This window comes from Microchirus variegatus, assembly GCF_963457635.1.
Source record: "Microchirus variegatus genome assembly, chromosome: 19".
Classification (NCBI taxonomy): Eukaryota; Metazoa; Chordata; class Actinopteri; order Pleuronectiformes; family Soleidae; genus Microchirus; species Microchirus variegatus.
Window position 1 is genome coordinate 7,367,778 of NC_139820.1, and position 12,144 is coordinate 7,379,921.

The following is a 12,144-nucleotide window of genomic DNA, read 5'->3' on the forward strand; positions in this document are numbered from 1 at the left end:
TCCTTCCGGTGCCGCTCCGCGCTGTCTGCGTGTGACTTCACGCGCCAGTGTGATAGGAGGGACAGTCCTGAACCGAGCGAGCTCATATCTGTTCTCTCGTTCACCACCGCAAAGAGAGAGCGAGCGAGAGAGAGAGAGTGTGTGTGTGTGTGCGTATGTGTATATATATATGTGTGTGTGTGTCCGCTGGTTTTCTGATGAACGAAATCAGCCGTGACTCGGAGTGAGTTTCTTAACCCGGGATAACCATCACCTCCCGCACGCTGCTGAGAACGTCTCCAGATATTACACACATCCCGTCGGGCGGCAGAGGCAGCATTTACTGGGGGGCTGCGTTGACACACACACACACACATAGACTCACAGCAAAAGAGGGGAGGGGGGGAGAAGATGTCAATGAAGGAGTACAGGATATGCATGCCACTCACGGTGGAGGAGGTAAGTTTGCTCTCGTTTTTTTTTTTTTTTTACTCTTTACTCTTTGTTTCACCTTCACAATGCCTGCTGTATCCAGACATGAGATGTGGATTAAAGTCATCCAGAGACAAACTAGTCCGTCCCTCCATCTCTCCCTGTGAGTGTGTGTGTGTGTGTGTGTGTGTGTGTGTGTGTGTGTGTGTGTGTGTGTGTGTGTGTGTGTGTGTGAACCATCATCCCGCTGATCTGAAGTTGACGGTGTACTTTCTCTGCGATCAAAGTTCGAGCTACAATCATCCTCGATTCCTTATTTTCTGTGTGCAGTTATATTCTATTATTTGTTGGACAAAGGCTACAGTGCATAACTTCTGGTGATTATTATATGCTATTACTATTATATGTAAGCAGGGCCGGCCCAAGCCTCCATGGAGCCCCGAAGCAAAATTTGATTTTGGGGCCCCATCATTCACACACCTACTATACTAAAGGTATTCTACTTATTCTACTTTGTCACACAAATACGAATACACTTGTAAAAGTAAATGTGAGAACTTTTTGTTGCATGGAAGCAGAATAAACCAGATTTTTTCAAACGTACAGAAAAATCTTTCAATGAATATTTGGCAAAATCAGCAACTCCCCCCTACTGGCGAACACAGAGAATCAACACATAAAACCAAACGGTTTATAAATAAAAAATATTAAGATATTATGGTCTGAAAATCTAAAAATGTGCACAATCTTTGGGTTCGGCTTTTATATGTAAACAACGCAGAATAAAATAAAATGAACAAATAAATACTTAAATAATAATGTGAATCGACAGAGGCACCTGGCACAAGGTAATAAAAATGGTTTATAAATAAAATATAAAGTCAAATAATCACATCTGAACACTATGTGAAAAAGCTTTGGTAAAAATGGGGAGAAAAATTCTAAATAATCCAAACTTTTATTTATTTTTTGAGTTAATTTCTCTTGGGGGGCCCTCTAGTGGTCACGAGTTTGCCTATGCCTTGGGCCAGCCCTGTATGCAAGCAGTGGCCTTTATATGAATTGTCAATATTCTACCTGATGAAGGATTGCTTGTGTGTAAACCAGGGTTCTTGAACTGTGTGTGTGGAGAACCCACACCCACAGGGAGAACATGCTAACTCCATGCAGAAAGGCCCTTGTTGTGTGCTACACAACTACACTAACCGTGTGGCCCTGGGTGGGCAATATTAACCTTCCGCCATGATAATGCAATAACAATATTTCTATTTCATCCTTACTGACCGCCAGAGGCGGTGCTTTAGCACTGGATGTCTCCATCTTGCGCATGCGCAGGTCGAGTGTTTATACCAACAAAGTCACCCATGACCCCTGATGACGCCGGCTAGCCTATATCTTCCGGTGACATCAGAGGATCTGTTCCTTTTCATCTTCTCGCTTTGCAGGTAGACGCATGTCAGCGAACTCTAGCTGAATTAAAGCGTCCATTGCCGCTCCGTCGCTGGTAGCCTTGTGACAATCTGTCGGAGCTGCGAGCTGCTCGCCCTCCAAGGGCTGCGACGAGCGGAGACGGGAGGTTCGTCGCGGTTCGCCGTGAACACCCCGTAATAGAAGTTGGATCAGCCAACGCTACAACTGGCTGAGTATACCAGGCGTCTTTCGCCTCCTTTGAGAATATGTCTTCTCTGTAAAATTAGTCGGTGAAGGCGTTGTGCGCTCTCTCCCGACATTTCCGTGTGTTAATTACGGGCGCTAGCGGTTAGCATTGCCTGCTCGACCTAGCGTCTGTATAATCGGTACACAGCTGATAGTACCCGCTTTGTTGCGGTCATATGTTGGTGAAGAAAGTGCATCTGTACTCCTATATCTGTGAGTAATTGTACAACTTGTACCGTTTTTTATCTGTACTTTTCCATGTTATGAAGACAGCATTGCTTTAAGACACAGAGTCTGTGTAATCGCTACACAATTGGTCGTACCCGCCTTTCGTTGTAGTTGTATGTCGGTGAAGCCCCGACACCCGTACTTATGCTGTATCTATGAGTAACAGTACAACGTGTACTGCCTCTCTCCTTTTTTACTGTCATGTGTCGGTGCAGACAGCGTGTGTGCTCTCTCTTCGACATTTGTGATTTAATTACAGGCACTAGTGTCAGCACTGCTACTTAATCTAGTGTCTGCATAATCTGTACATTATACATGTCAGTGAAGCCAGTGTACTCGCTCCCTCTCCTGACATCTGTACTACTGTTATCCGTGAGTAACTGTACAGTGTGTACCGTTTCTCGCTTTGTTTTTTCATTTGATGTGTTGGTAAAGACAGCGTGTCCGCTCTCTCTCCCGACATTGGGTTGTTGCGCTGGCGGTCAACATTGCTCGCTTGACCTAGCGTCTGCATAATCGCTACACCGCTGCTCGTACCCACCTCCAGTTGTAGCTTCATATGTCGGTGAAGCCAGCGTACTCACTCCCTCCTGACATCTGTATTTCTGCTATATCCGTAGAAGCTTGACCTAGAGGCTGTGTAATCGGTACACAGCTGGTTGTACCCGGCCCACCTTTCGTGGTGGTTGTATGTTTGTGAAGCCAGCGTACTCGCTCCCTCTTCCAACTTTGTACTTCTGCTGTATCTATGAGTAACTGTACGGTGTGTACTGTCTCTCTTTTTTACTCTCCTGTGTCGGTGAAGACAGCGTGTGCGCTCTCTCTCCCGACATTTGTGATTTTAGTTACAGGCGCTAGTGTCAGCACTGCTTGCTTGACCTTGCGTATGTGTAATCGGTACATTATACATATGTCAGTGAAACCAGTGTATTCGCTCCCTCTCCTGACATCTGTACTACAGTTATCTGGGAGTAACTGTACAGTGAGTACTGCTTTTGCTTTGGGTTTTTACTGTGTTGATGATGATGATACACCGTTTGCTGTACTCTTCATTCTAGTCCCCTGTAGTAAGCAGACGTGTTCCACTAAGGCTAACTGCATTGGATACCTGTTTGTGAAGGCAGTGTGTTCGCTCCCTTTCCCATCGCAGGTGTATACTACTACCTCTAGTAACAGCCATATCTTGAGCTGTGTTGCTAGGCGGGATGGTTGTATTTGGCGCAGCAAGCCGACCTTTTGCTGGTGAAGGCAGTGCTCTCGCTCCCACTCCCAGCATAGGCAGGTGCTGTTGCCCTCCAGTTAGCAGAAGTGTGAAGAGCCCACTAAGGCTAACTGTATTTGTCTGTGCGACACCTGTTGGTGAAGGCAGTGCGCTCGCTCCCTCTCCCATCACAGGTGTATGCTACTAAACGTCAGTAACAGCCACATCTCGAGCTGCGTCTGCTCGGTGGCGACAGTCTGTATTGGCGCAGCAAGCTGGCCTTTGCCGGTGAAGGCAGTGTTCTCGCTCCCGCTCCCAGCATAGGCGGATGCTGGTGCCCTCATAGTTAGTGTGAAGAACCACTAATCCTAACTGTATTCGGCTGTGCGACACCTGTTGGTGAAGGCAGTGTGCTCGCTCCCTCTCCCATCACAGGTGTATACTACTTACCGTCAGTAACAGCCACATCGAGCTGTGTCTGCTCGGTGGTGACAGTCTGTACTGGCGCAGCAAGCTGACCTTTGCTGGTGATGGCAGTGTTCTCGCTCCCGCTCCCAGCATAGGCGGACGCCGTTGGCCTCATAGTTAGTGTGAAGAACCACTTACCCTAACTACGGCCGTGCGACACCTGTTGGTGAAGGCAGTATTCTCGCTCCCTCTCCCAGCATCTGTTGCTTCTCCCACTCTACAGCCGCCGACTGGCACCATGCTCGGTGACCACTCCTGTGCGACCTGTATGGCCTCCCTGCAGCCGGAGGACGGTCATGATAGGTGCCCTCCGTGCCTTGGCCTCGAACACCTGAGGGAGGGGCTGTCGGAGGATCCGTGCATGAACTGCAGCTTCATGCCCAGGGCAGTGCGGGTTGCCAGACTGGCTGAGGAACACCTGCTGGGTCATGTTCCGGAACCGGACCAGCTGACCCCAGCCCAGCGACTGCCACCAGCACAGCTCTAATCGACCTCGGCTGCAGAGGCTGTGGGCGCCCCCTCTGGGAAGAGGGTCGAGGAGTCTAAACTGGCCTCCAGGGGGGACCAGCTGACTGAGGAGTTAAACTAGATGGAGACCCTCTTCATAGCCGTCCAGTTCTGGGATCGGTGCAGTGGACGCAGGTTTTTCCGCTTCCCCGCTGCCACGGTCGAACCGGAGGAAGATGTAATCTCCGTGGCGGCTTCAGCCACCGAGTTCACCAACAATGGGGCCAATGTGGTTCCCCAAGGTGCTGCCTCACACACCTTTGGGGTGAGCTCCCGCTCCCCAGCCAGCAGTGGCGGGTATAACTTCATGGGTGCCACCATTCGCATGGCCCCACAGGCTCAGCCGGCTCCCGCCAGTGCCTCTTCAGGCGTGAACCAGCCCAGCTCCCCCACTGTTTTGACTCGCCGCCAGTGGCTAGCTCAGGGGAGATTCAGTGGCTGATTATCGGCTTCTTTTTTCCAAAAGAGCAGCAGCTCAGCTACTGGACTGTTTTCACCACAGGCCCTTAGGTGATTCCACCTTAACCCCACAGGTACAAATTTCAGTTCCGACACCCCCAACCTACAGCCTGGTCAAATGACCATTATACGCGACCCGGCAGAAAAAAACCCTGTCACCATGGGGTTCTACTCAACTTACTTTCTCATGGAAAAGAAAGACGATGGACTCCGCCCTATCACTCAACTTGAGGGGACAACAGGTTCCTGAAGTTCACGAAGTTCCACATGCTCAGTAATGCAGTGGTTCTGCGTACTGGCTTTTACAGGGGAATGGTTTACCTCTTATTCTTGAAGGACGCGTACTTTCACGTCCCCATAGCACCAGGCATTTTCTGCAGCCTGCTCTCAGGGCCGCCATTATCAGTCCAGGGTGCTCACTGCTCCCGTTCGGCCTCTCCCTTCACCGCTGGTGCTGGCCAGGTGTGTGGCAGCAGCCCTCTCCCCCCTGCAGTCGCGGGGCATGAACATCCTCAGAGTGATTTTCACAATGAGCTGCCTGGTTCCCTCTCAGAGTACACTTTTCTAGGGGGGTGACTCCGGATGCTGTTGCCATGAGGGCCTGTCCATCACTTCGGCGTGTGGACGACATCCTCATCCTCCTTCTCCTCTTCAGAAGGGCCGCTGCTTGCGCTACACCCAGTATATGCGCCTCTTAGGCAAGCTAACAGCTGCTGCCACTGTGGCTCCCTTAGGCCCGCTGCCACTACGCCCCCTTCAGAGGTGGCCGAACAGTTTCCACTTGTATGCCAAGTGGCACCAGCACAGGAAGCTTAGGCATCACAACGCTGCCTCCTTGGCCTCCTGCCTCCTCGGCCTGCTCTGGCCCCACGGAGGGTGAGATGGTTTCTTCTTCAGGGCACGCCCATGGGCGCCATTACATCCCTTCGGGAGACTGTCACACAGATGTATCCCTCACAGCTACGGGCAGTGCACATGGCACTGCAGCTTTTTCTTCAGTTCCTTCAGTAGAGGCATGTGCTAGTACGGTCAGACAATGTCTCAACCGTCTCTCTCTGACATAATTGCACACACTCTGATGTAGAGGTGGTATTTAATATCCGGGATGTTTTTTCGGCAGGGCAGAGGGGGATCTCTTTGCCACAGAGGAGTCGACGACCCACTGCCCCCCTCTGGTTCTCCTTGACAGAGAAGGCCAGCCCTTCTCAGCCGCGAGGATGCTCTCGCACACGATCGCCCAGAAGCTCTTATCTATGCCTTCCCACAGAGCCGCTGATTCCTCAAACACTGCAGAGGGTCCTCCAGCAGGGCCACAACCTGCTAGTGGTGGCCCCCTTTTCTGGCCAGGGATGACATGTTTTCCTCTGCTGCACAGGCTCTGCTGCAGCTCATCGCGGCGTCTCCCCGACAGGTTGGATCTCCTGTCTCAGTTAGGGGGCCAGGTCTGGCATCCTGACCCTCATTGCCTCCAGCTCTGGGTCGGCCACTGCAGGGCACGACCTCCGGGCAGAGTGTTCAGACACAGCCCAATGTACCACACTGAAAACTATGGAGCTTTCTACCCAAATGCAGTATGTGAACAGGTGTAAACTGTCTGCCTGGTGTTCCGACGGGGGCGAGGGCCCCGTCTACTATACAACTACAACAATTCTGTAGTTCCTACAGCCACTCCCGAATGGCGGACGGGAGGGCTTATGTGGCGGGCTTTTCCTCTCGACACACTCAAGTTGATGACAACACCGTGGAGTGCCACAGACTCGTGTCCTTTTCCTTAAAGGAAAGCCTCAAGGCTACAACTACCAAGGGTACAGAGAATTCTGGCTTGGGGTCTGCCCCGGTGCTGCCCCCCCCCTTGAGTTGAAGACTGCCTTTCTCCTCACCATCACTTAGTAAGGAGTGCTGAGGAGCTACATGCTCTCTCTGTGAGGGACTCATGTCTGAGGTCGAACTCAGACTCAGATGGCTCAGGGGTCACTCTGTGGCCAAATACGGGCTTTTCCTCCTCAGGTTCTGTCATCGTCAAACCTTAATCCTGGCACAGTTTATCCTCCCAGCAGGGGAGGAAAGGTCATGACGGCCGTGCCCTGTCCAGACCTTAAGAGTCTATATAACTTCGACCGCGAGCTTGAGACGGTCAGAACAGCTGTTTCTCTACTACGGCGTACTAATAAGGCCGTGCTCCCTCCGAACAGTGACTCTCACACAGAATTATGGACATCATCACTCAGGTGTACAAACACGGTGGTTATCCCCTGCCATCCGGGGGAGGTGCCACTCTACTAGGGTTGTCACTACATCATGGGCGGCTCTGCGCGGCGTGCCCCTGGTGGGCATCACCAGCTACCCTGTCCAGATTCTATAGGGTGAATGTGCCGCCTCTACCCTTTACTCTCACTGAGGTACGTACTGGCATTCCTCGTGACTTTGTTGTTATGGTCATCCAGTGCTAAAGCACCGCCTCTGGCGGTCAGTAAGGATGAAATAGAACGAAAGTTACGTATGTAACTACGGTTCTATGAATCCTGGATGACCGCCAGAGCGTTCTGTCACTCGGAATCCTCGTGGTTTCGCGAGAAGATTCTGCAGGAACAGATCCTCTGATGTCACCGGAAGATATAGGCTAGCCGGCGTCATCAGGGGTCATGGGTGACTTTGTTGGTATAAACACTCGACCTGCGCATGCGCAAGATGGAGACATCCAGTGCTAAAGCACCGCCTCTGGCGGTCATCCAGGATTCATAGAACCGTAGTTACATACGTAACTTTCGATTTATGGCAACAATTCACAGGATTTCAAAGTAAAAGTTCACAACTAGAAAAGCACTTGTAGAGTGCAGACCTCCACCAAGGCAGCTCACCCCCCCCTCTCTTTAGGTCAACCTTAAAATAAATAAATAAAAAGAATAAAACGAAAACTTAAGGGACAGGAAATGACATCAGCCACAGAGGCTACTGGGAGCTAACAGCAGTTAGCATTTGGAAAAGTGATCATTTGCAGACTCTAGCAGGTACATTACCGTCATGACAGATAAATCCTCTGAGGCTGGAAGTTTGTGTAGGACTCTGTGCTGCACTGTGGAGCCAAGAATAGAACTTCTGGACTTAGGATACCGTTTTTTCAGCATACCGACAGCACTCTAGCTGCGTGTTTTGCAACTAGAGAAGACCCCCCCCCCCCTCCAGGGATCATGCCCAAAATGTAATTACTTCACAAATCCAAATCCGTCCGTGACTTTTTCCGAGTTATGTCGCTAACAGACAAAGAAACAAACTCCGTTAAATGGTCTATATTTATATAGCACATTTCTAGTCTTGAGGACCACTCAAAGTTGCTTTACACTACAGTTTTGCCATTCACTCATACTTTCACACGGCGCGTCTACAGTACGCGCAGCCCACGGGCCACGAGTTTGGGAGTTTGGGTCCAAGCATTCCTATCAGGTGACCAAGTCTATTACACATTCAGTGCAGCACCCCTGAAAGATTAGACCGTTGCAATGTTGTAGTTTCACCTCTGTATTTCTCTCTCTGAAATTGCCTCGCATTAAAGCCATGCTGCTCTAATTGCGCACGGTGACACTAACACAGTGCTGAGTGGTGTGCGGGGGGGTTGGTGGAAAACTCCTCCGCACTTATGGTGTCTCATGCTAATAGTTGCACTTGTGCAGCCCCGCGGTGAAGAATATCAGAGACAAGGGGGGCCATTGTGTGCATTCTGTCCATTTGTCTGTTTGGTTTTTCACGACTCGGTCTATATATAGAAGGTGAAGATGATGGCTCTCTTGTCCTGGCATGCGTGTACCGTACAGCGCAAAACATTCTCCTGTTTCAATTATCACCCATGTAATTGTTTTCTTACTCATCTCCGTGGCCCCCGCGTGGGTGTCGTTGGGTTTTTTGAAGGCCAGGACGTTGTCAGGTGGAATAATTTCTCTCTCTGCGTGTCTCTCGCGACTGACACGGTGTGATTTTCACAAAGGGATGGACGAGGGGCAGAAAAACTGGTGGATTTTTTAAATATCAAGATTATGAGCTTTTCTCACAGGACTGGAGAAAAGAAGCCGTCTAGGAGTTGAAAGATGGCCTGCAAAGCGATTTTTGGAGTGAGACGCGTTGCTAATGAAGGTCTAACGCATTTACATAAAACCCCTTGACAAGAATAGTAAGTTTATTATTCTCTCTGGCTGCCCGACTTCAAGCAGTGAAAGAAGCGTTTCACTACTGACTCATTGTGGTCAACATGAGTGGAAACACCATCCACACTCATACCAGGGTATAACAGGAACAATATGTTTGCAGTTTTACTAGCCTGGTCTATCTGGATACCTTTCGAAAGTTTGACTGTGTGATATTGTTTGTGTGTGTGGGGTGTAAGTGTGTGTTAAGCATTTTCCTTCCTGTCACTTCTGTTCTGCTCCTTTACCACATGTCCTTAATGGCCAGAGGAGTTTTGAGGCACTTCCAGTCCGTCTGCTTGTGATAGATAGCTCATATAACTGTTAACGAGAGGTTCAGGCCTGTGATCAATTTTGAGCAAATGTACAGTGCTGCCATAAAAAACATAAAACGCACACTCTTTAATTATACATATGCCCCAAAAATAATTGCCTAGCAGCACTTCCTGGTGCAATGATCAGTCTCTATAAAATTGCTCCAGGGAAAACACGCTTCCTTAACATTGCAGGTCAAGGCTGCAGTTGAATGCAAAAATCTCTACTCGCCATTTTATCCACATCTTGATCGAAAATGTCTTGAGGTCATGGGAAGCTGTGAAGGAAGAATGACCTGTTCTATGGGATTTCCTGTACAATGCAGAATCACCCCTCTTTTAAGTAAGGTTGCTTTCTGTTCATATACTACGGATGGAACATTTTAAAGGAGTCATATTATGTACTATTTCTCCAAGTTAACCGAGTTCCCTGGTGTCCTAATGAACATGTCTGTGACATGCTTTGCTCAAAATACCATATGGATGAAGCACCACAGCAGTTCAATCACCCTGCCAAAACAGCCACGCTCGGTTTAGTAGTATCTCTTTCGGTCCACCTTAAAAAAATAAATAAAAAGCAAATGACATCAGCCACAAAGGCAACTGGGAGCTAACAGCAGTTAGCATTTGGAAAAGTGATCATTTGCAGGCTCTAGCAGGCACATTGCCGTCATATATAACATGTATCCACTGGACAGATAAATCCTCTGAGGCTGGAAGTTTGTGTAGGACTCTGTGCTGCACTGTGGAGCCAAGAATAGAACTTTTCGCGGACTTCTGGTTTTAGGATACAACTTTTTATAGGATACCGACTGCACTTTTGCATGTTTTACGGACCAAGCGGAGCTCCGCGAGACAACAATTTGAGGAATTTGTGACGTCCAAATAAGTGCGGGAGTCAACATGGCATGTTTTATCTCCTTTACTTAGACTGAGGAGGACCACAAAAACACGAGTGAGTCATCTTTTTTTCACACTTTGCTGACTATTAGGGCCTCCAGAGGATTTACATGATTAAAAAGTTGCTTTTGCATAACACGTCCCCTTTGAAATCTTCTTTCCTTGCCTAAGGATGGTTCAGTGGAATAAGATCAGAGGCACTGAAGTTTAGTTGGTCAACCAGCCTTTTTCATGACACTCCAAATTAAATACTTTCCGGGGTCACTTTACTCGGTACCCTGAGCCAAAAGACTTTCAATTCACGGCACATACGGCACATGTAATGTGTGTCGTCGAACTAGTGCTCATCGCTTTTTTTTTACCTGCTGGTGATAATATAAAAGTGGTTCGTTTTTTGTTAAATGAAAGACAACTCAGATTAGAGTTCTTTCTTTCACCACAACCGGCCGAGGCAGATGGCTGCTGTCGTCTGGTTGTGTCAGAGATTTCTTCCTGTTAAAAGGGAGTTTTTTTTGTTTTTCCACTGATGCCTAGTGCTTGCTCCTTGTGTGAATTGATGGGTTTCTCTGCTCTGCACAATGCTGTCTATGTACATTGCCTTGAGATGATGTATGTTATGATTTTTATTGAATTGAATTGAATTGAATTGTTAGAATGAGTGATATCTAATTGTGAGTTCTGCACCTGGAGATTACCTTTCCTCAACACTTTCCCAGTTGCACCAATGGTCTATGGTGAACCTTTGCTTACCAGAATGGATGCTTGTTTTTTCATCATTCGCATTGTTTTTGAAATGCAAAATGCATGCTTTGGTGAGTTTGCCTGTTCAGCGGGGTTAGTGCTACTCTAGATGATGATGAGATGCAAGATGCCGGGCCTCCGAAAAGCAAGGCCCCTGCCTAATGTACTCATACTATTATTATTATTATTCTCTGTAAAAAAAATCAAATTGATTTTCTGTAAACCATCCAAGCTAGTACACACTGGAATTGAAATAGGAAAAATGTGATTGCAGTCGATCACATGGTGAAATACGAGAGTGATCGTCTCACGCACGAATAGACTCTGCCCTTTGCTTCTTGGTAAAGCTCTATTTTGAGGAATCCCGGGAAGCAGTTGTGTAATTGTTAGCCGACTGCCGCTCTCGCTCGGAAAGAAGTCTACTTAACAGACCAGAGGGAAATGTCTGGGAGGCGGTGATGGTTTGTTCTGTTTGTTCAATGTCTCCTCAAAGTTGACACGATGTTTCCTGGCCGTCCAAAAGGGGAGAGGAAGGCTGTTCGGACTGATGAAATTAAAAGGGGAAGGGTGGAATGGGTGGATTGCTCCGTAAAAGATGGCAGAGAGGATGGAAAGGGTAGAGGCAGTAGTCGGGGTAATGCGGGAAGTTCTGGTCCTTTGAAATTCCCCCGGGGTGAGGCAGTAATACACTGTGTGTGTGTGTGTGTGTGTGTGTGTGTGTGGACGCTTAGATTATGGAGTCATGGGGACACACAAGGTCACATCTTTCTGTGTATTGTCTCTGGGAAGAGATTACAGTCTGCTGCTTGGATGCGTTGCGTCACCGTTGCCTTTACGACGGCAGATGTCGGACGGGGGCTATCTGAGCTGTGTTTATACAACTTTAACAAACGCCATACACGCACTGAAGAAATGATTTAAGCAACGCCAGAAGGTATGAGTTGTTCTGTTGCGCCACAGTTTTTTTTTTTTGTCGCCCTCTTAATCATCTCTTGCCGGTTTGCGTTTGTTCCTGGCATGTCTCTGCTGATTTACCTCAGTCCCCCCCCCCCCCCTTTCCTACATTTTATATATAGGCATATCA

General features: G+C 48.5%; 1 protein-coding gene across 1 annotated transcript in view; it reads left to right on the top strand.

Moving 5' to 3' along the window:
* Positions 1 to 379: 379 nt before the first annotated feature.
* Positions 380 to 12,144, top strand: part of LOC310941243 (cytoplasmic phosphatidylinositol transfer protein 1-like) — a gene marked incomplete at its 3' end in the record, with an annotated part of 75,390 nt that continues 63,625 nt past the window's right edge. Inside the window, exon 1 of the mRNA XM_083906377.1 lies at positions 380 to 438. Within this exon, the coding sequence (XP_083762503.1) occupies positions 391 to 438 (48 nt within the window). The 5' untranslated portion in view covers positions 380 to 390. The remainder of the gene's footprint in view (positions 439 to 12,144) is intronic.